Raw genomic sequence first — 23,910 nt, 5'->3', positions numbered from 1 at the left:
ACTGTCTTTTTATTTTTAAAGATTTGTAATTGATTTTTTAGAGAGAGAGGGAGAGAGAGAGAAACACTGATGAGAGAGAGAAACATCCATCAGCCACCTCCTGCACACCCCCTACCGGGGATGGAGCTCACTACCCGGGCCTGTGCCCTGACTGGGGATCCAGCAGGCGACTTCTCTGTGCAGGGGACAAGGCCCAGCCCGCGCAGCCACACCGGCCAGGGCCCAGCCCCCCCAGAACCAGAGTCTGCAAACTTGGGATGAAATCCCTGCTGCCTCGCCGTCTTCCCCTCACAGAGTGTCGGCCGAATCCCTGCTCACAGGACGGACCTGGGCCTGCCGGTGCCCAGCTCCCCTGAGGGAGGAGGCCCTCCAGCCAGCGGCCAGGCCTGAAGGGCAGCGTCTGCACAGACCCTTACCCGGGAGTGAGACCGCCCTCCGGAGCAGCGCGGCCTCGGACCCGCGGAGTGGGGAGCCCGGCAGCCCCGGCCCTCACCGCTGGGCGCCCTGCTCCCCCAGGTTCCTCCTCATGATGGGCGTCCTCTTCTGCTGCGGAGCCGGCTTCTTCATCCGGAGGCGCATGTACCCGCCGCCGCTGATCGAGGAGCCCGCCTTCAACGTGTCCTACTCCAGGCAGCCCCCGAACCCGGCGCCAGGTCAGCCGACCCTCCGTCCAGGCGTCTTTCTGAATATCCCGCTTTCCCTTTGCTGCCGGGACATGGCCCCACCTCACCATCCCCGGTCCCTCCCCAGCCCCTTTGCATTCTCCCCATCCTCCTGGAATACCTGGCTTCCTTTCCTGTCGGAACATCAGGCTTCCCTACCACCCTCTCCTCGGCCTTGTGTCCCTCCCTGCACACTGCATGGGGGGCTGTAACCACCATGGACTGTTCAGGGGCCCTTCTCCTGTAGCTCCACCCTCCTCCTGTAGCCCCGCCCTCCTCCTGTAGCCCTGCCCTCCTCCTGTAGCCCCGCCCTCCTCCTGTAGCCCTGCCCTCCTCCTGTAGCCCCACCCTTCTCCTGTAGCCCCGCCCTCCTCCTGTGGCCCTGCCCTCCTGTAGCCCCGCCCTTCTCCTGTAGCCCTGCCCTTCTCCTGTAGCCCCGCCCATCTGTAGCCCCTCCCTCCTCCTGTAGCCCCGCCCTCCTCCTGTGGCCCTGCCCTCCTGTAGCCCCGCCCTTCTCCTGTAGCCCTGCCCTTCTGTAGCTCCACCCTCCTCCTGTAGCCCCACCCTCCTCCTGTAGCCCCACCCTTCTCCTGTAGCCCCGCCCTCCTCCTGTGGCCCTGCCCTCCTGTAGCCCCGCCCTTCTCCTGTAGCCCCGCCCGTCTGTAGCCCCTCCCTCCTCCTGTAGCCCCTCCCTCCTCCTGTAGCCCCTCCCTCCTCCTGTAGCCCCGCCCTCCTCCTGTAGCCCCGCCTGTAACCTTGCTCTTGCTCCGTGAAACCTCTATCAAGACCAGAAGCCAGTCATTCCTATGCAGACCTCTTCTCTATCCCATGCATTCCACATTGAGTGTGCCCCAGGCCCTTGAGGTTATGCTCCCCGAACACTCTTATTCTCAGCCCCCATTTCGTCTCTCCTATAGGAGGCTTCCATTGCCTTTCCTGGACCCTCACAATAGCCTCTTTTTTAATCTTAAAGATATAAGGGGGTCCGGAGGTAAATGCAGCATAACCTCTGCCTTTGGGAAACTCGTGGTCATGGGAGGTGAAGGCTTGTGGGCAAACACGGCCCACGGCAGCGGCGGCCGCACCAGGGCAGCAGGTGCCGCGGTTAGACGTGCGGTGAGAGAGGAGGCCCGGCTGGCACGTTGCCCTCCTGCCGCCCCTTCAGATGCACTTCAGGCCTCGTGTTCCTGTTCTCCATTCCCCCTGCAGCCTCTGTGGAGGCCCCAGATCTGACGTATGCAGGCGTGAGACCCCTCGCACACCCGGGTGGGCGTCTTTGCGGGAACGGACCTCCATGCAGGGAGACCCTCCGCCATATGCGCACTGGGGGACGCCTCTGCGGCTCCCAGTGTCTCCGGGGGTGAAGGAGCCCCTCAAACAGACCTGTGTCCACTCACAGTCGGCTCAGCCCAGCGAGCCCAAAGCTCGCGCTCGGTTCCTCGGTTCTCTGTGTATAGTCAGTGTCTGTCCGTGGTGTCCATGACCAGAGTGAGCAGATCTGAACAGAGCTCCGAAACAGCAGCTCAGGTCAAGCTGAGGGGTCACCTTGGAGAAGAGCTGCCCACCAGCATCGGTGCCCAGGTGCCCAGGTGCCCAGCCGCCCACTGGCGTCTCTGAGGCTGCCTCCCTGTCTGAGCTGGCTCACCTATGCCAGGTGATCCCCTCCCTGACCACATGTTCCCGGCCGGTGGGCATGGCAGCCGTACTTCTGATTGAGTCTCAGCAGATGGTTCTCGAGGGGCCCTGAGCTGCAGCGGGGGGGGGGGGGGGGGGGGGGGGGCGAGGAGGTTCTGGCTGAGAGTCGCGTTAGCTGGGCAGTGACTTCCCTGCCGCCCGGCTTTCTGACGGCAGTGCAGGCGCCTCTCTGCTGTGGTGTTTTCGGCACGTGCTCCCCGGTCCCCGCAGAGCGGCCTTGGCTCACCATCCAGGTTCCGGTTGGCGAGGTCCGAGCCCTCAGCCACCTGTGCCCGGTGCTGCTCCTGTCCTCCTGACCCTTAGCCACCCGGGGTGTGTCACCGGTCGTCCGCACCCCGGAGGTGAGAAGCTCCAGGAGGCCCGGAAGCTGGAGCCCGTCACCTTGTCGGGCCGCTGAGTCGGGCGTGCTGGCCCAGAGGCCTGGCCGCTGGCGGAGCTCGGGGCGATGGGCGGCGGGTGTCTGCTGGGCTCACACCGGCTCTCTGTCTTTCAGGAGCCCAGCCGCCGGGGCTGCCCTATTACACCGACCCCGGAGGACCCGGCATGAATCCTGCCGTGAACCCCATGGCGATGGCTTTCCAGGTTCAACCCAACTCGCCCCAGGGGAGCGTGCCCTACCCCCCCGCCCCCTTCCTACTGCAACACGCCCCCACCCCCGTACGAACAGGTGGTGAAGGCCAAGTAGCGGGGTGCTGCCTGGAGCCGGCCTGGGCGGCGCTGCGGACACGGAGGAGCCGTCGCAGGCCGCCCGCGTCCCATCAGCACTCGCTTTCTGGACGGTCTTATGAGCCACAAGGGCACGCCCCTCTTTGATACCTTCCGAGCAAGCACAGCCCCCTCACGTTTTCTATAGATGACCGATATTTGAATCCGCCCGCGTCCTGTTTCTGATGTCGTCTGTGCTTCGGCAGAGTTTGGACAGGTGGCGCGCCCACAGCCGCAGGCAGGACTAGGAGGAGGTGCCAGCGAGGGCCGGGGTGTGGGGAGCGCAGGGAGACCCCTCCCCAGCTGGAGCCCCGTGCACAGGAGCCGCTGGCCTGAGGCCCCACACGGTCAGCTTTGGGGGCCTCTCGTCCCATCCGTTTTCCTCTTGAAGAAGCCGCGAGAGAGACGTTTGGTGGACAAGGAGCCTCCCGCACTGTCTGTCTCCATCGCTCCCCAGAGATGGGAGACACCCCTCTGCTCAGGGCTGGGAGTGCGGCCCGGGTGGGTGTCTTAGGTGGCCTGCAGGTCACTGAGGAACGCTCTTTGCGTGCGCGGGACATCGCTCCATGCCTCGAACCGGGACGTTGCGTTTAGGAGCTGTTCTGACTTGGGGAGAAGTCCCGTCCCCCCCTTTTTAGTGCTTTTAGGGAAGTTCTTGTCGAGCCCTGTCCTTTGAGGTCTGACTCTCATAAGTGTCTCCACGGGATGTCAGCAGCTCCCTGCTCTCTGGTCATGACCGGCGGTCTCCCCGGCCTCCCCGGGCAGCTCTGCCCTGGGTTTGATAAAGGACACTCAAAGCACAGGCCCCTCGCAGGACGGCCTCCGGCTGAGCCCTGGCGGGTGGGCGGGCGGCGGGCAGGGCTGTGTGGCCTGTGTGATCAGCAGCTGTGTTGGCTCTGACGCGGAGCTGGCTCCGAAAAGGACGGGGCTGAGGGGGGTCCCCAGTCGGTTCCCTGACAACCTAATCACCATGCGAATCAAGAAGATGTGGTCGGAGATGCAAACCCTGCTCGGAAGCTCTCCCCAGGGTTGGGGACAGCCCCCCGATCGTTGGTGGCCGCCCTGGGGTTGTGGACAGTGAGCGGGGGTCCCGTTCCTCTGCGTAGTTAGTGATGCCGCTCGTGTGTGTAAAGCCAGACGGAGCCCTGCTGGCTAGTGCGCAGGAGGGCAGAGCCGCGTAGCCAAGACCGTAGTAGATCCCTGTGTGTGTGGTGGGTCCTCGGCGGGGTGGGGGGTGGAGGGAGCCTACTTCTGAAAGGAACTAATCGGAGCCTCAGGAGAAATGGTTACTCATTGGCCTGGAGCATCGGGACACGTCACTGCAGGGGGTGCTGGGTGGTTTCTGTTCCCCGGGCCAGGAGTCTTGCTGCCCCTGGGCTCCGGCCTGTCTCTGGGGCGGTGGCGAGGAGTCAGGGGGGGCCATCGCCACTGCTCAGAGGGGCCTTCCTGGGAGGAGGGGGACTCTGGGAGCCCCCCGGGGAATTCCAGGGGAGACGCCTGGGACCAAGCCAGCACCCTGGGAAGCGGTTAGTGAGCGCAGACCCGTGCCCGTGTGTTCGGTCACCCTCGTGTGACCTGTGAACCCGTCCCCGACGGCAGGCCCTCCGCACAGCCGGGTCCTTGAGCGAAACGAGTCGACAAAGCACAACATTTGCTGTTTACAACCAACGACAACATGGGTCTCAAAGTTCCTCTTCCTCCAGGTCCTTGGTTTTGCATTTTTAACGTCAATTGGTCCCTTTGCTTTTTCTTAAATGACGAAGCGCACGCGAGCTGCCCCGGCCTGGACCAGGTGCGGGTGAAGAGGCCTCCGTGTCCCCGCAAAACCTTGTGTACCCTTTGGATAGCAAGAGCCTGGGCGGTCTCCGCAGCGCCGGCAGCTGTATATCCCACGTTTGTGTGAGATGCATTTTGTTGCCCCGAGAACCCGGGTGAGAGCCTGCTCCGGAGGACTCGGCCCCGTGGGTGGGAGTCCCTCGGGCCGAGGGTCGAGCGTGCGGCGCTCCTGGCGGGGGAAGCCCCGGAGAGCCCAGAGCCCGCGGTGAGGAAACTCGGAGCAGGCTGCGCACGTGTCTGCAGCACTTGGCTCCTTTCTCTTCTGTTCTCTTCGGTAGGGTCCTGTTTCCTATGTTCGCAGAATAAAACCGCCTTTGGACGTGTGCTGTGATGTTTTGCTGGGGAGCCGGAGGGCGGGCGGGGCGAAGCACCTGCTGAGGAGGCACCTGCAGTGGATGGTTCCCTGGACAAGTGGGGGGGGGGGGGTGAGGTGGGGTGAGGTGGGTGACGCAGCCAATCTCGGGAGAACTGGACGTTAGGCGCTATCAGAGAATATAAGAGAGTTTTGGCTCATCACATTTTATTTGAAAAATATTTTGAATGATTTCTGAGAGGAAGGGAGAGGGAGAGAGAGAGAGAAATGAGAGAGAGTCATTGATCAGCTGCCTCCTGCACGCCCCACACCGGGGATCGAGGCCAACACCCGGGCCTGTGCCCTGACCTGGAATCAAACTGGCCTCCTGGTTCCTAGGTTGACGCTCAACCACTGAGCCACTCTGGCCAGGCTCACCAACACATTTTAAAAATCTCTAAGGAAAAGCGACCTGAAGCAGGTGGGAAGGGAGGGGCAGCGATTAGGTAAACTCACAGCTGACACCGACACCAGGTCTCCTGGCCTGGACCTGCTTCCCACAGGCAGGTGAGCAGGATTTCACGCTGTAGCTCTGCTTGTACATCGCACAGACCAATCGGCGGGTGTATGTGCCACAGTTGGCTGCACTTAGATGAACCAGCGTGGAGATCACGCGGAAAAAGAAGCCTCTTACATCTCGCTCTCTGAAGACAGCACAGGAAATGGCCAGACGGGGCCAGCAGCTTGCGGTGGCCGAGTCCGAGCTGGCTCCCACGCCTCGCTGGGCAGCTGCCCGGCCACCAGCTCCCCTGCACATGGACGCAGGGTCCCTTACAAGGCCCGGGTCAGGACGAGACGGGAAACCGAGGCTGGCTTTTATCTGCCTCTCACATTGAACTTCAAAAAGTGCGTAGTGGCCCTGGCTGGTGTGGCTCAGTGGGTAGAGCCTGCACCCCGAAGGGTCTCGGGTTCGATTCCTGGTCAAGGGCATGCGCCTGGGTTGCAAGTTCAATCCCTGGCCCTGGCGGAGTTGTGCAGGAGGCAACCAATTGATGGGTCTCTCATATCCATGTTTCTCTCCCTCTCTCTCAAAATCAATGGAAAACATATCCTTGGGTGAGGGTTTTTTTTAAACAGTCCATAGTGGCTCTCAAGGCACGAAAGTACGAAGACAAGAATTTCGATTAGTTTCTGAACTCGAAGAAGACCGATGTGAGCAGATGGAAGCTGGGCCTGCGGAGAAGGCGGGGAGGCGCGCTGCCAGTTTCCACGCTGAGGCCCAGCGGGCGCGGGGGGCGGGGTGGCGCGGGCCGGTGCCGGCGGCGGCCGACCAGGGGCCATGGGACCAGCGAGGCGGAGGCGCCTGCCCCCGGGCGCTCTGCGAGGGGAGGTGCCCAGACCCGAGCTGCTGGCGGCGTCATTTAACTTGGAGAAGGGGTGAAGGGGCGTCAGCACCACATCCTCCTGGACAGCGCCCCCCCGCTTCCGGTTCTTGTGTTCAAGTTCCGCTTGTGTCCCCGTCCTTTGGTTCCGTGCATATGGGGAGGGGAGGGCGAGACTTTGGTTCCGGCAACAGCTGAAGGTCAGAGTTCTCTCCTCCGCACCTGCTCTGGCTGCGTGGCATGGGGTTTGTTCTGTTGTCTCTGAAAAGCAACTCAGGGTCTCCATAAACAGGGCAGGACCGTTTTGAGCTGGTTCTGAGGTTACACATCTACTTATCCCTTTGCTTTGTGTGTGTGTTGTTTTTGTTTTTACTAGCAAACCATGTTTTTTGTCTGTACCCACAGTGTGGCATTTGCAGATGGCATCTCCACGGTGTGTGCATTTCGTGTGCATTGGTAGTTCTATAGAGAAGTGTGATTGGACTCAGATCCTCCGTTTGTTGGGACGGAATACTTCAGAGATGGTGGGTGTATTTCCAGAGGAACACCGTGTCTGCTTGTGTCCAGCTAGCCGCTGACGGTTATTGCTGGGGCTCACTGGTTGATTATGTCTGAGCAGTAACATTGACACTATAGTGTCCCATGAAATAAATAGCAGATTGAAGCACTGAGAACCATAATTGCTTGAACGTGGTATAAAACAGGAATGTAAAGCTCATGTGCACGACTTAATGCTTAGATTCGGAGCACACCTTTGTTGTCCTTGTCCACTAAGATGTTGTGCAGTTACTTCACTGCACATTCTAATGGCTTATCTCCCTCACCCCCCAGCGAGGATGGGACTGAGTTCCATTTTCATCCTTGACCTGGAAATACCTGTTGCTACTCCTATAAATTCGGGCCTCGTGGAATCTGTGCCCCACAGCTCAGCCGTGGTATGACCTTGGGCAGTCTCCCCACCCCAAGTTGCCTCACAGGTAGAGATATGTGGCAGGGAAGCCGCCAAACAGGCTCCTGTGGGGCCAGATGAGTCACCAAATGCGATAGGCTTATCAGGGACTTCACACAGTGCCCAGCTCAACAGTCGAAATTGTGCATTAGAGATGCCATGCTCTCAAGAGCTTAACCCGGTTAAATGGAGGAGAGCCTAGAAGAGAGAATGGAGAGTCACTGTGGCTATATCCCCTGAGTAGGCCACTGGGAATAGTACCAATGAGTCCTATGTGCTGACTGTAAATGAAATACCATGCCCCCTAGCAGAGCTGGTCATGTGTGGGTGTGTGTGGCTGAAGCTTAGCACCTACATGGGAGCGGCCAGCAGCTCCCTGAAAGATTGTGATTCCAGAAAAAAAAACACACAGGGATGCGGGGCTGGAGCCACAAAATCCCATGAAAGCTGCCTTCCTGGGGCTGGGGCCAGCCCGCTGCTTCAGGGGTGGGGGAGGGGGTGCCAGCCAGTAGAGGCAACCGGTCCACCATCACAATCCTTTCCCCGTGAGCGAGCGTCATCTGAGGTCGCCCCTTACTCCCGCAGTTCACAGAGAAGGCGACACTGAGTTTGTGAACGTGTGCATGATGTTAGGTTCTTGACTTGGATTATTTGATCTCATCTTCCCAACAACCCTGGAAGGCAGAACTGAATGTGGCATCGTGAGTCCTGGGCCCACAGCAAGGACAGCAGGAGCCCTCCCCAGGCAGTTACCCAGGCCCTGGCCCTGGGCTGTGGGATGGGCAGCACCCAGGGGCTCTGGGTGGCAGGGAGGAGGTTTGGCCAATGGCTGTTTAGCTGCCAGTCAGCTCTGTGGAGGCCTTTCCTGCCACCCAGCAGTGTCAGGACCCTCCCCTTTCTGGAGCTTCTATTTTGGAAAGAGCGCTGGTCTTTGGCGCAGAGGACATGAGGTCAGGGTGAAGGTCAGAGTGCCCTCCGGTGAAGATGGCCCCTGGCTCGCTTCCCCCTTCCCCTCTGCCACCTGAAGCAGGAGGCCGGGCATCTGCTGGGCAGGCGCTGGTGGACTCCAGAAACAGGCCCAGCGTTTCCCCGGTGAAAAGATCCAGCCACGTTAACCCTGTGGGCAAGAGTTTCCAATGAGCTCCAGTCCCCACCCCACAGCTCTGCGAGGCTTCGTGCAGCCCAGAGCTAACTGGCAGACCCTCTGACATGAGAGGCTAAAGCCAGCAAACAGGACAAACCAACTCAGATAAAGCCAGCTAACCAGCGAGCTGAGCATGGCTGGAGAAACACCACAGCCCACCCACTGGTCTCCCTGATGTCCACAACCACGTGGGCCCTGGATGCCGTCATGCCGGGCACCCCGGGTCCAGACCAGCCTTCCTGGGTGACCAGAGGAACCAGGGGACCCACGGCAAGTTTTCCTGACGTGTGGGGTCCCCGGGTGAGCAGCACCAGCATCGCCCTGGACTTGGCAGGAGACCCTCAGGCCCCACCTAGACCTACTGGATCCCACCGGCCCAGGAACCCGTTTCCACGAGCCTCCAAGTGGCCGCTGAGCGGCTGGCATTTGAGAGCCACAGCCGCTTATTCATCCTCCTCCGTCTCCTGGCGATATTCACACTTTCTCTTCTCACTCCCAGTCCTCACACCTCCTCCTCCACCTTCACTCAGCAGATGCTGCCCCGCTGAGAACACCGAAGAAATCAGACTTCCACCGCGCCCACCAGCGTCTGCGCCCATCTGTGAGCCAGAGATGTGGGATGCGGGCTCCCAGCTCCGCGCCCGGCTGGTCTGGGCCCGGGCACCAGCTCCCCCTCCTCATCCCCCTTTCTGTGCCACGTCACGTTTCAAACACTGCCCTTTGGGTCCTGCCCACGGATTCACAAACACGCTGTTAGTTTTCTGCACCTAAAAAAGTATATTCTTGATCCCCCTTCTCTCGCCATGGCCAAGTCTTCCCTCTCCGAAGAGCCGATCACTCTTCTCTCCCTCCCTCCCCCTCATGGCTTCCAGGAGAGCACAGCCCCGCCCCAGGGGCTGCTTCCGCTCCCCTCCTCCCAGCCCCTAGTGCTGCTGGGCTGCCTGTGGCCCCTTCCGTGTTCTGCACCCTCACTGCCCAGAGCGCTTCAAAGACATCAGTAGGCAACCCACTCCAACATGACATATGCCTGACCGTGACCCTAAGCCTGACCCTGGCCCTGCCTGTGACCCTGACTATGCCTGACCCTGGCCCTGCCTGACCGTGACCCTATGCCTGACCCTGACCGTGCCTGACCCTGGCCCACGCCACGTCCCCTCCACCGTGGGGGCCTGAGCCACAGCGGCTGGTGAGCGGTCACTGGGTGGCACACCTGTTGGCACCCAGCGGGGAGGAGGAGGGCGCCAGCCCGCCTGGCCGAGAGCAAACCTGTGTGAGCTCCCATTCATCCTGCTGGCAGCTTCCCGGCCCCTCACGTGTCAGCCGGAAACAAGACCAACAAGCCCTGTCACACACGGAGGATGTGCAGTGACCAAGGTCACCCTCATTGTTTGGGGACAGGTGGCCAGGATGCGCCCCTCTGGCTAGGAGGCCCTGTCCTGGGCCTGGGGGCGAGTCCTGTGCAGCCCCTGGGACAAGTGACAGCGAGGGCCATGGCCTTGCGGGCTGCGGGACTGAGAGCGGCTGCGTGGGTGGGGGTGGGAGCAGGTTGACGGTTGGGCTCACTCACTCCAGATGCATGTCCCCGGGTGACAGGGCCTGGCTGCCCAGGAAGCCCCTTAAAAACCACCCTGAGGGTCTGTGACCAGAGAAGTCACCAGCCCCAAGTGGGAACAGGCGTGACTTGGACACGGTGTCTGTGGCGAAGGCTCCGGAGCCGTCATGTCCATCAGGCCGGCCCGGGGGCACTCAGCCGCGCCAGGAGCTCCGTGACCTGCCTTCGGCGCTGACCTCCTCTGTGACGGGCACAGGGGGCCGATGGCGGCCAGACAAGGACCAGGCCTCAGACCTCGCGTGCCTCCCTGCCCCGCCTCACTCCCAAGGTGAGACGTTCCAGACCAGTTGTCCCGCGAGGGAAACCCTGCTTCACACTGAACCCCGCGTGGCAGGACTGGGGGCATGTACGCTCACCCAGAGCCGTGCCTTTTACACGAACATGTCCGCCAGGTTCTCGTTGGATTGTGTTTCCCGTGTGGATGCGTGAAGACCAGCACTTTCATGCTTAACACGTGTCATCCATGTGAGCCTGTCATCACCCAGTGGACAAAGCACAGGACGCATGGATCCCGAGCGGATGCCTTGGTAACGGACCGAGTTGGACATAGTTTAATCGCAGGGACACGGGACAGAGACCTGCCTGCTGGTCGCTTCTGGAACTTTACTCACTGCACTTAAAGCCACACACTTAACGCGGATGGACGGGGAGCCGAGGACGGCCGACGCCCGGGGCCCTGACGCAGCCGTCACGGAAGGTTCAGCTGGAGCCGCCCAGGGCCCGAGGCCACTCTGCTGAGACGGGCCAGAGGGCGAGAGGCACCGGCTGCTCGAACCACCAGGGCGAGCCGGGCCGGTGGCTCAGTGGTTGGAGCGTCATCCCTGTACATCCAAAGGCTGCGGGTTCGAGTCCCTGTCAGGGCACGTGTGGGAGGCAATCTCTCTCCTCTCCTCTCCTCTCTCTCGGCCAGTAAAACAGATCCCCGGGTAAGGATTTAAAGAAAATTAAAAAACGACAACAAAAAACACCGAGGTGAGCACTAAACCCTAGTGGGAAGGCTGAGCCTCGACCACTCCAGCCGAACCCTTCCTCATCGGCTCAGCTTCCCGGTCCTGGAGCCCTTCCCTCCTGCCAGGCGCGGGTGCGAGCACTGGGTGTCACCGGGCCGCTGCCCGCCGCTCCCGCCGGGGAGTGACTTACAGAGAAGGGGCTGCCGCGTGTCCGCTCGAGGGCACAGAGGGCGCTCTGCTGAGCACAGCTGACACCCACAGACAACAAACACGAGGAGACATGCAAACGCCGCGAGAACTGGGTGTGAGGACGGGCGTGGCCGCGGGGGGGGGGGGGCACTGTGACAGGCGTGACGGGAGCTGCCGCTCGGGCACCAGGGCCTGGCGTGTCTGCTCGCCGCCTTCCCCCTGGGGATTCACAGCTGGTTCCCCGCCAGGCACCGAGCAGTCTCGTGGCTTTTGGTCCAAATGGGGCTCTTAGGAGTCTTTTTACATCTTCTTATCCGTCTGCGAAGAGCTAAGTTCAAACGCCGGGAACCGGGATGTCTCGGGTGCCAGGACGTCGGAGAGAAAGTGGATCGCACCAGCCATGCCTGCAAGTCAGGGGGGTCCTTCATGAAGGGCACTGGGAGGGACACAGCCCCTTGACCCCTCCTTGTCAGGAGCCACCCGAGGCAACAGTCACAAAACAGCACACACGCACACATGCTCACACGTGCACACCCACACATGCTCACACGTGCACACACACGTACACACACCAGGGCTCTCCGTAGACTATTCTGCTTTCCCGGGTTACGGTCACACTGTGCCTGCAGCAGACTTACCACTGTTTCTTCACTTCCTGTCATTGCTCCTGTTTTTCAGAACTTTCTTCAATATTCTCATAACTTTCCCAACTACCACTATTTCTAGGTGCTAATGCTTTTTAAATACTAATATTGATTGGGCACATTTGTTTATGTAACTGAAGAGATTAGATACATGTAAGTAGCCAACAAGGTCCTGTGGCAGAGCATGGCACACATAACACTGCACAGGGTGCAGAGCATGGCACACACACAACACTGCACAGGGTGCAGAGCGGTGGCACACACACAACACTGCACAGGGTGCAGAGCGGTGGCACACACACAACACTGCACAGGGTGCAGAGCATGGCACACACAACACTGCACAGGGTGCAGAGCATGGCACACACACAACACTGCACAGGGTGCAGAGCATGGCACACGCACAACACTGCACAGGGTGCAGAGCGGTGGCACACACACAACACTGCACAGGGTGCAGAGCATGGCACACACAACACTGCACAGGGTGCAGAGCATGGCACACACACAACACTGCACAGGGTGCAGAGCATGGCACACACACAACACTGCACAGGGTGCAGAGCATGGCACACACACAACACTGCACAGGGTGCAGAGCGGTGGCACACACACAACACTGCACAGGGTGCAGAGCATGGCACACACAACACTGCACAGGGTGCAGAGCATGGCACACACACAACACTGCACAGGGTGCAGAGCATGGCACACGCACAACACTGCACAGGATGCAGAGCGGTGGCACACACACAACACTGCACAGGGTGCAGAGCATGGCACACACACAACACTGCACAGGGTGCAGAGCGGTGGCACACACACAACACTGCACAGGGTGCAGAGCGGTGGCACACACACAACACTGCACAGGGTGCAGAGCATGGCACACACAACACTGCACAGGGTGCAGAGCATGGCACACACAACACTGCACAGGGTGCAGAGCATGGCACACACACAACACTGCACAGGGTGCAGAGCATGGCACACGCACAACACTGCACAGGATGCAGAGCGGTGGCACACACACAACACTGCACAGGGTGCAGAGCATGGCACACACAACACTGCACAGGGTGCAGAGCATGGCACACACACAACACTGCACAGGGTGCAGAGCATGGCACACACACAACACTGCACAGGGTGCAGAGGAGGAACGTAGCATGTCCTCGTTACCAAGCAGCAAGTGCCCTATGTTGTCTGCATTTACTTCACAAGAGACCAGAACACGGGAAGACATTCCCAGGAGCACACAGCAGGCGGCAGGGAGACCAATGTAACCTCAGCCATGCACTCCTGTGTGAGCACTTATGGCTGTGGGATCAGCGCTGGAGCAGGAGCAGAGGCCCTGGTGCCAGTCCCGCAGAGATGGGGCCCGCTCCCCGCTCCCACACCCGGGGCCCCCTCACCTTCAAAGAGGGAATAGGGTCTGTCGGGGATGCGGCACCCGTGTGCACCATAGTCCAGACACCATTCTGCAAACTAAGAAGAAGACATTGCTTGTCAAGGCTGAGAGTTCACTCGAGGAGGCAGCAAAGCAGACACTCGACGACCTCCCCCCGAGCCACGGCCAGGAGGCTGCGCCCAGTGCAGAGGACGGGGCGTGGGCTCTGCGCTGGGCCCTGGCCGTCGCCTCTCAGCGGGGCGTCTGCTGTAGGGACGCCACCCAGGCTGAGACTGGGGATTGCGGGGGGGAGGGCACCTCTGATGGGAACCAGCTGAGCCGCTCAAAGGGAACACGGACACGCTCCTGCGTGGAGAGGAGGGGCAGAGGCTGGAGGGGCAGCGTGGTGACAGCGAGGGAGAGGAGCGGAGGGGCAGGGCGAGGCCGGGCTCTGGGAACAGGAGTGGGTCTGACTCCCGGGAGGCGTGGTGGAGGGCGGCCAGGACTGGCTGTGCCTGGGAAACAGAAGCCGGAGGGAAGGAGGAGGGAGCTACGTGTGGACTCCGCCTGGAGGTCCAGCGCTGTTTGGACAGAGAGGCCTCACCTTGCAAGCGCGGTAGAGGTACTTCCTGTCCCGGGTGAGGTGGTACAGGGACAGGAAGGAGTAGCCATTGCCGGCTGTCCCGTGGCAGAGCCCGTAGCCTTTGCGCAGCAGGCCGCGCTGCCAGATCACGTCGCTGCACTCCATGGCGTCCTTCAGGTACTTCTCCTCCTTGAACACCTGGCGGAGACGCAGGCAGGGTAGGAAGGTTCTCAGTGGGATAGACAGCACCCCCTCCTGACGGCCCTGGGGCAGAGAGCACCCCCTGCTCCTGATGGCCCTGGGACAGAGAGCACCCCCTCCTCCTGACGGCAATGGGACAGAGAGCACCCCCTGCTCCTGACGGCCCTGGGGCAGAGAGCACCCCCTCCTCCTGACGGCCCTGGGACAGACAGCACCCCCTCCTCCTGATGGCCCTGGGACAGAGAGCACCCCCTGCTCCTGACGGCCCTGGGACAGAGAGCACCCCCTCCTCCTGATGGCAATGGGACAGAGAGCACCCCCTCCTCCTGACGGCCCTGGGACAGAGAGCACCCCCTGCTCCTGACAGCCCTGGGGCAGAGAGCACCCCCAGCTCCTGACGGCCCTGGGACAGAGAGCACCCCCTGCTCCTGACAGCCCTGGGACAGAGAGCACCCCCTCCTCCTGACGGCCCTGGGACAGAGAGCACCCCCTCCTCCTGACGGCCCTGGGACAGACAGCACCCCCTGCTCCTGCAGCAGCTCCTACAGTCTCAGTCTGTCCCTGTGTCCCCGTCCCCCTGGTGAGCCTGCAGGTCATCGTAAAGTACACTTTACCACAGGAAATGCTGAGCGAGGCCCCTAAGGAGCGGGGGGCGGGGGGGGGGAGGGGCACTGACCTTGTACGCCTGCAGCAGCATGTGGATGACCCCCGAGGCCCCGTGGCACCAGTGGACCAGGCGGTCCGTCTCGTTGCTGAGAGACGACGGGTAATTCCCGGAGCGGAAGCGCTTGTGGCGGACATAGTCAATGCTGGGCTTCACCATCTCGGCCAGCGTGTCCGGGTCCACCTTCGCTGCTGGCTTTAAGCAAACAAAATAAAACATTTCATCTACTTTTCTAAAGTTTCTTCTTTTCTTTTACAAAACCTCTATCTTATGGCTAATAAAACATCAACTACCTGGAATACTGAGAAGCATATAAAATTAGAATCAATTCCAGTATTGGGTTAATTAAGTCTAGGGCAGATCTTCCACCCATTTAAATATAAACCTCACCCAAATACCTCACAGAAACATTCAGGGTCATGTCTGACCCCATCTCTCAGCACCGTGAGTAAATATCAAGTTAACACATAAAGTGTGGCACCTGATCTGCGCAGACTACCTGCGGACTGAGCTCCCGGCGCTCACTGCTTGGGTGTGAGCAGCAAAGCTTAGGGTCATGACTCAAAGGGCCTTTACTGCAGCCTGCATGGTTTGTGAGCCAAACTTCGCTCCGTTTTCCTATCTGATCTACTGCATATGTCCGGTCGCCGTCGTCAGTATTTCGGAGCGTTCTCCCACCTGCATCAGCATGTAGTAAATGCCGGCCATGCCGTGGGCGGCCCCCACGTACTGCTTCCTGTGCCACTGGTACAGCAGGGGGCAGCGCTCAGCCTTCCTCTCTTCCCTCGACAGAGCCTTGCCCGACTCAATAATAGCAGTGACGACCTGCAGAGATAATGACAGTTTATGTCCGAAAAACTTACATGTATCCTGTTTTAGTCTAATACCACTAACAGCATGTCCTTAGATAGATATCTTCATCCATAAATCTCTAAGCACTCAGCAGCCAGCACTGCTCTTTATTTTGTAAATTAATAAATATAGGCAGAGAAATCAGTAGACAATCTCAGAGTAGAAAAAGTCAAACCACCAAACCAAAACTTTTATGCATAAAAAGTTTACTAGTCTAGAAAAACTTCCTATAAAAATATTCTACACTACTTAGTTGCTTTGTAGCTGCAATGTTTTCCCCAAAAGACTGGTGATCTCCCATAAAATGCTGCAGGAACCGGCCGTGTGTGGGAAAGGCCGCAGGGACCGGCCGTGTGTGGGAAAGGCTGCAGGGACCGGCCGTGTGTGGGAAAGGCTGTAGGATACGGCCGTGTGTGGGAAAGGCTGTAGGATACGGCCGTGTGTGGGAAAGGCTGCAGGGACCGGCCGTGTGTGGGAAAGGCTGTAGGATACGGCCGTGTGTGGGAAAGGCTGTAGGATACGGCCATGTGTGGGAAAGGCTGTAGGATACGGCCGTGTGTGGGAAAGGCTGCAGGGACCGGGTGTGTGTGGGAAAGGCTGCAGGGACCGGCTGTGTGTGGGAAAGGCTGCAGGGACCGGCTGTGTGTGGGAAAGGCTGCAGGGACTGGCTGTGTGTGGGAAAGGCTGCAGGGACCGGGTGTGTGTGGGAAAGGCTGCAGGGACCGGCTGTGTGTGGGAAAGGCTGCAGGGACCAGCCGTGTGTGTGGGAAAGGCTGCAGGGACCGGCTGTGTGTGGGAAAGGCTGCAGGGACCAGGTGTGTGTGGGAAAGGCTGCAGGGACCGGGTGTGTGTGGGAAAGGCTGCAGGGACCGGGTGTGTGTGGGAAAGGCTGCAGGAACCAGCCGTGTGTGGGAAAGGCTAGTGACATGAGGTCCGCTGCGGCATGCAGAGCTTTAGTTAGATCAAAAGAAGACTTGAATGGCTGTAATGAGGCTGCAGTACAGATCCTGACTGGCTCCTAATACCCTGACTCCCTTCATACGTTTGGTCCCTGTGTTACAAGTTTAGCTGGGCCTCCTGGCCTCTTAGCCCCAGAGAGCCTGGCACAGTCGCTTGGCTAAGTTCTGTATGTGGGATGGGAGCAGAACTGAGAGGAGCAGCTTCTTGTTCTTGGCCTTACAAGGAAGCTGCTCATCCTCCACTTACTCACTTGTCCCCGGGCACAGGTGCTCACCTAGCTTTGGCCATGCAGACAAGGGCACGGCCCTAGGATGTGGGGAACAAGATAGAAGGGTCCCTTGCCAGCTTCCCAGGACCGCCCACCAGTTCAGACATCTCCTGAAAGGGAACATGCTATCTTCCTGAAGCTGGGGTTGTTTGATTCTAGTAAAAACAGCCCAATGGACACAGGCCTAAGAGGAGCACAGATTAAAAAAACCCCACACATTCCTAGAAGACGCAGGAAGGAGCTACTCATTAGTTATGAGATGCTTTTAGCAGTCACTGTTCTTAGGGGCAGAGTGCAGGTCCGAATGGGCGGGGTGAGAGGATGCCCGCAGTTGTGGGTGACCCTACCTCTCTAACAGCCGACTCACACACGGTGCCCGGCCCGATCTCCGTGTTCAGGTAGAGGAGGGCATACAGGTATCCGGCCCGGCCGTAAAGCAGCTCGTCGGGAAGGTCCGAGTCTTGGCAGACGATGGATCTCTGGAGCTGCAAAAGTCTACCCAACAAGGAAGTGTCTTTTCCCAGAGAAGGTCCAGGATACCTTCCCGAAACTGTAATTAACCGTTCCTTTAGGAATTGCCTGTTAGTTATTTTCAATTTAAATGGTTTAAAAAAATACCAAAAACCAGAAAAGAAAACCTTTTCCATTTGACTCATTTCTCTCTCAGATATCACAATGAGTAACAAAACATCGTTATGGTCAAAATGTCTACCGTGCATCTACCCGAAGCCATGCAAGAGAAGATACTCCATTTTGAAATCCAGAATTAGAAGAAAGTGACTTCAACTCTAAATGAAAATGGTAGTAAAATGTAGCCAACGCTCGGGAATTAGCCTGAGCTGTCTGTCATTCAATAAACAGGAACAGACCAGCCTGAGCTGGACAGCACAGCCCCGGGAGTGAGCGCTGGTTTCTGCTTCTCCAGAGAAGAACAGAAGCCAACAGATGCACGAAGAGTGGGCGCTCTCCCTGTCCCATTGCAAAGAACCCACGAGCAACGATCACAGTACGTCTCAGGCAGACAAGCTCCTTTGCATGCACTGAAGGCGCCAGAAATTACCCAGAAAAATGATGAAAGCAACACAAAGAAACATGTGCCCCCCATCCCCCCCCGCCCCGAGTTAAGGCCAGCACAGCTTGGGTAGAAAGAGAGCGCATGATCCCACACTCTGCTCAGAATTCACACACCGACTCTCCACTTCTCGGAGAGATCTGCAGCAGGTGAGTTAAAAATGACCTCCTTTTTGATGCCCTTTGACAGCAGGCCTCCCGCTGAGGCTGGAGAAAAGACGTCGGTGTGAAGCACTCACTTGGCGATGCACTCCTGGGACTCGCCCTCACTTCGGAGTCTGTGGTACACCACCGCTCCCACGGCCAGCGGCCCCGCGTCTCCGCAGAGGAACGTGACCCTGCGGCCACTCAGATTCCGAAGGGTCCTCTTGACGTAATCCAGGGACCGCAGCAGGTGGGTCTGGTCACACGTCACCCGGTACAACTGCAGGTACAGCAGGGCTATGCCTGGGAAATGCCCAGGAAGAGCATTAATCCCCTTCCCTTCACCTTGAGGACATTATTTTATATTTACGTGAAAACCTACAGAAAACCTGTATTTCTGAAGGGCAACAGGATAGACTTGGAAAAAAACCTCAGGGTAGAAAAAGGCAGCACAAACACTGACCCTGGGGCCAGTCTGCTCTTAGCACACATTTTCGTAGACGCCGTACGTTAGGGCAAATCATGTTATAAACACTTGGCAGGCAACATATCATGCTTCCAACTTCCAGGCAACATTTTTTAGAAATAAAATTCCAAAGCATCTCCTCTGGGAAGACAGTTCAAAACTTCATTGAGAGGGTACAGAACTTTACCATTTTACAAGAGAAAGACGTTGTAAACCCAAGTCTTACATATCACAATCTAAGAATAGAACACAGTAGTCACGTACCGCCCCGCCCCCCCCCCCCCCCCTCACCTGTCCAGCCGGTATACGCAGAGCAGTCATGTGGGTCCGCCGTCTTCAGCCCTTCTTCCATCTGCTGGAGCAGATCTTTGATTTTGGTCTGGACCCGCCTGGTGAAGGTGTGAATGATCTGAGGACCAAAGGACATCAATGTAAATGGCACAAGAGCAGGACAATGTTGTGATAAACACGTTAACAGTCTAAGTCGTAAGAACGTTAGCAGACAGAAGCTACATCACCTGGCCCACGTTAATGCTTCACTGGTTGGAGAGTGTATCCTTGTTTTTTTTAAGGTAAGTTTTTAAATGAGGTAATGCCCTACACAGACTATAAGCCTTAAGGAGGGTTACACAAAATAAGCTGCAGAACTGAAGGAACCAAACCATTGAAAAGTGGTGGATTTCACTACACAGATATTTTAACTTCTGTAAGTTAAATAAGAAAGATGGTTTAAAAGCTAATGACAAAAACCTGCAGACACAGACAACAGTATGGTGGTGACCAGAGGGGGAAGGGGGATGGGGCAGGTAGAGGAGGGCACAGGGGGGATCAATGGTGATGGCAGGAGGCGTCCCTTTGGCCGCTGAACACACAGCACACATGTGACGTGTTATGGAAGTATACACGTGAAACCTATATAACTTTATTAACCAACGTCACGCCAACAAATTTAAGTCAGAAAGTTAATGACGAGGGAGAAATACTTATACATAAAAAGAAAACTAGAATACAGAAATATACCTAAAATTATCAATGTACCTCATTAAAAAAATCAAGTGACAAACATATGCAAAAATGGTCAATCACTTAGCAATCAATGCAGTGCAAATAAGTACAAATAGTATGATGGTGTGGCTATCAGATGACAATAAAATATTTAAAAGGTATTATACCAACACTGTTAACAGCTAAGGAAGGAGGTATTCTTACCCACTGCAGTAGTCTTCCTCAAGGGAAATTCAGCAACATTCTTTTTTTTTTTTTTTTTAATAATATATATTTTATTGATTTTTTACAGAGAGGAAGGGAGAGGGAGAGAGAGCTAGAAACACTGATGAGAGAGAAACATCTATCAGCTGCCTCTTGCACACCCCACACTGGGGATGTGCCCGCAACCAAGGTACATGCCATTGACCGGAATCGAACCTGGGACCCCTAAGTCTGCAGGACATCTCTCTATCCACTGAGCCAAACCGGTTAGGGCTCAGCAACATTCTTAAACATGCAGTTGTTCAGATGTTTCTGTCTTTGATGATTTTTGAAAAATTTAGTTGCCATGCGAACTGCTGAGGTGTATTACAATCCCTGATGGTAGACTTGCCTATTGTCTATTTCTTCCTTTAATTCCACACTTTTTATGTTTTTCGCTTTCGTGTATTTTGTAGTCTGCTATTAGGTACAAATGTACAATTGTATCTTCCTCACACACTGACTTGTTATCATAATGCAATGTTCTTCTGTGGACCCAGAGAGAAAATGCTTTTATGCAATTGAAAAGAAAAAAGAATTCATTGCACCATGTAAATAAAAAGTCCAAGGAAGAAAAAGAAAATGATGTTATGTTACTGCACATTTGGTGCTTTCAGGGCAAATGTCACTGAAATTTGTGGGTGTGGAGTCAAAGCACACCTTAGAAATTAAGTGACCAGAGTATCGGTGTGAGAACACAGGTAGGTTTACTTAACCCTGGAGGCACCTATTAGTTTACCTCTTAAAGGGATGAAAGGCCCTAGAACTGAATACGAATGGACTTACCTTTTCACAGAAAGTTCGGTTACCTTCCAAACACTGAGAGTAAGACGCACGGGAGGACACTGTCTCAGAAGGGGAGGGGCACCTGGCCTCTTTCCCCTCCATAGGAAGACCCTGCCTTAACTAATTCCGTTTCCTAACGTGGAAATAGGACCCATTCGGAGGTGTCCGTGGTTAGGACTTGGACATACCTTCTTGGGAGACACAACTCAACCCATAATATCCTTGTTTTCATGAAATTCCATGTCTCTCAAACCAAATGCATACTTTGATATTATCTATCTTAATTAACAGTCTTAACAGAATATCCTAATATATAAAAAGTCAGGGCTGTCACGACCGAAACAACCGGACAGATGACTGAATAGCAGGCTGCATGGGGCAACAAGGACGGGGGCAGGGAGGGGTTATTGAGGGACGACCAAATGACTGAACAGCAGGCTGCGAGGGGCGACCAGGCCAGCAGGGGGGGGCAGTTGGGGGCAACCAGGCTGGCAGGGGGGGCAGCGAAGGGCAATCAGGCTGGCAGGGGGGGCAGTAAGGGATGACCAGACCAACAGGGGGGCAGTTGGGGGCAACCAGGCTGGCAGGGGGCGGGAGCAGTTGGTGGTGATCAGGCTGACAGGCAGAGGCAATTAGGGGTGATCAGGCTGGCAGGCAGGTGAGCAGTTAGGAGCCAGCGGTCCCGGATTGTGAAAGGAATGTCCGACTGCCGGTTTAGGCCCAATCCCGGATTGGAGAGGGTGCATGCTGGGCTGAGGGGAACACCCCCCCCCCCGCCCCCCCGCTCCCGTGCATGAATGTCATGCACCAGGCCTCTAGTTTTAACAATAAAAATGTAGTAATCAGCCAATCATAAAATATCTATATGGAAGATAGTAGAACTTAATCCATCTTCATTTTATCTTGTGACTTTCCCCCCTTTTAACATCACAACCCGCCCCCCTCCTTCACGTCTAAGAACACAATTCCCACTTCCCCTTTCCTTCCGAGAGCACTCACACCCACTGGCCTCGGTCCCCACCCTGACACGTTCACTGTCTAACTGCACAGAGACAATACAAGCCGCATGAGTCATTTGTGCTTTAACTTTCTTTCATACGAATCACTTTGGTATGTGCAGGAGTGAGCAAAAGTAGGTTTACAGTGGTTCACACAGAAACACATATAATACAACAATGAGTAACAACACAAGAATAAACATTGTTTTGTGAACTCACAACGGCACACCCACGTTTGCCCAGCCCTGTAGCTGGGGTAAAAAATCCCATTCCCTACATACAAAGGGTAAAAAGGAAAAAAAGAGTCATTTTCATCGTCAGCGTCTCTCTCATTCTGTGGGGCAGAAATGAAACAGCGGCTCCAGCCCCGGGACGGCTCCCACGGGGGCGCCTGTCACCGCGCATCCCGGGGGCCGCCTGACTTATGCGGCGGCGGAGCGCAACTGGCGGCCGGCGTGGACGCGGGGCTTGTTTAACGCTCGCCGGCGGTCCATACAGACTTTTTCCTATGAAAAACGTGAACCCTCAGCGACACACAGAACGTGAAAACAGAAGATGCCGGCGGCCCGGGACACCAGGAGCCGGCTCGCAGCGCGCGCCTTCGGCCGGTGCAGAGGCGAGCGAAGGGCGTCGCCTGCCATCCAACCGGCGCCTCCGCCAGCACCGGCCCGAGCAGACCCGCCATCGGGGCACTGCCACGGCTGCGGGGCCCGGGGCGCCACGCGGGGAGGGTGGCCCCAAACCGGCAGTGCCCGCCCCGCCCGGGCTGCGCGGCCAGGGAGGACCCAGCAGGGCGGAGGCCAAGGCCGAGCAGACACAGGCGGCCGCTCAGGGCGGGACGCAGGCCGGGCCCAGTGCGCGGCGCGCGGGTGGGCGGGGCCGATGACGTCAGCGCGCAGATGGGCGGGGCGGGTGGCGTCAGCGCGGCCGCTGACGTCAGCGCGGCTGTGGGCGGGGCGGGCGGACGCTACCACCGCCCGGGCTCCCCCCACCCGGCGCGGCCCCAGGCCCGGCCCTCGGCGGCCGCCACTCACCTTCCCGTCGTCGTGAAACGGGAGGCCGAGCTCGTCGGGGGCGGGCGCGGGGCAAGCGTCGTCCGCGTCCTCGGCCCCGGCGGAGGCAGCGGCGTCCGCGGCGGCGGCGGCCTCGTAGTCCGGGAAGGGGTTGGGGAACGCGCGCTCCTCCATCTCCGCCTCGGCGCCCAGGTGCAACCTGAGCCGCTTGGACATGGTCTCGCCCATCGCCGCGCGCCGGGCCCAGCGCCGGGGCCGCGCGGGACGGTGCGCGCGCGGGGACAAACCTCCGGCGGGGCGTTCGCCCGGGGGCCGCGCGGGCACCCCGCGGGGGCCGGGCTTCCTTTAGGCGGGCGGCGGGCCGCGGGGGCGGGGGAGCGCGCGGGAGCCTCTGCGCGGGGCCGCGGGCCGGCACATCGGGCCGCAGCGGGCGCGCCCCACGGGGTCCCCGCCCGGCCAGCCCCCGGCTGGAAGCGCCTCCCGCGGCCGAGCCCTTCCCGCCGTTCTCGAGAGCAGCGGGCGGCCGCGAGGGCGCGATCCCGCCGGGAAGCCTGGAGCGGGCTCGCCGTCATCCAAGGCGCCCGCGGCCCCCGGGCGCGCCGTCACCCCCCTGCATGTCCTCCCGCCGGGGGGCCGCCGCCTGGGCCCCCGGAGCGCCCGCCGGCGCCGGAGCCGCTCTCGGTTCCGATTCAGGAAAAATGTCCTCTAAGAAAAGGGCCAAACCGCCCCGAACGCCGGCGGAGGGTGTCCGGGGGGAGCGCGCGGCCCCTCCTATTCCTCACCGTGGGGAGGGGGGTCGGGGGAGGAGCCACCGGCCTCTTTTTTTTTTTTTTTTGGATCTGTTTTATTTTCAGTCCCTTTGTTTGGGATAAACGTATGTCTTTGTCAACAAGACAGAACGCGAGAGCATATTTAATCCAGACATCCAGGCGGCGCCGGGGCTTCCTCCGGCGTTAATTCCTCCGACAGCCCAGCAGCTGTCACGCGCGTCCGCGAAGGACACAGCCCCCGCCTCCGTGGACAGCGGCTCCGTTCGCCGTCTGTGCTGCTGCTCTTGGTTCGTGTTTCTTTCATTATTTGGAACCACATCGATGCAGTGGTTTCTCCTCCTTGAGGGAAATAGTTCACTTTTTTTTTTCTTCCCCTTTAAACAACGATTGAGCGCCAGTGGGTACCAGGCGATGACAAAACAGATGGAAAGGCAGG

The 23,910-nt window shown here is 58.2% G+C and overlaps 2 protein-coding genes across 2 annotated transcripts in view; one reads left to right on the top strand and one right to left on the bottom strand.

Annotated features, from left to right (window-relative positions):
- VOPP1 (VOPP1 WW domain binding protein) overlaps positions 1-5,221 on the top strand; it is a 36,154-nt gene extending 30,933 nt beyond the window's left edge. Inside the window, 3 exon segments of the mRNA XM_079785583.1 lie at positions 517-653; positions 2,851-2,975; positions 2,977-5,221. Coding sequence (XP_079641709.1) covers positions 517-653; positions 2,851-2,975; positions 2,977-3,042 — 328 coding nt within the window. The 3' untranslated portion in view covers positions 3,043-5,221.
- A 133-nt stretch (positions 5,222-5,354) lies between these two features.
- On the bottom strand, positions 5,355-23,458 carry LANCL2 (LanC like glutathione S-transferase 2). The gene is made up of 9 exons (XM_079786278.1): positions 22,726-23,458; positions 18,951-19,068; positions 18,289-18,496; positions 17,326-17,473; positions 15,577-15,723; positions 14,911-15,093; positions 14,055-14,231; positions 13,476-13,548; positions 5,355-11,820 (listed from the first exon to the last, which is right to left on the bottom strand). The coding sequence occupies exons 1-9, from the start codon at positions 22,930-22,932 to the stop codon at positions 11,717-11,719; spliced, it is 1,365 nt and encodes a 454-aa protein (XP_079642404.1). The 5' UTR covers positions 22,933-23,458; the 3' UTR covers positions 5,355-11,716.
- Positions 23,459-23,910: the final 452 nt, after the last annotated feature.

This window comes from Cnephaeus nilssonii, assembly GCF_951640355.1.
Source record: "Cnephaeus nilssonii genome assembly, chromosome: 12".
Taxonomy (NCBI): domain Eukaryota; kingdom Metazoa; phylum Chordata; class Mammalia; order Chiroptera; family Vespertilionidae; genus Cnephaeus; species Cnephaeus nilssonii.
The sequence above is the reverse complement of the archived record's forward strand: the minus strand, read 5'-3'. Positions and strand labels throughout refer to the sequence as shown.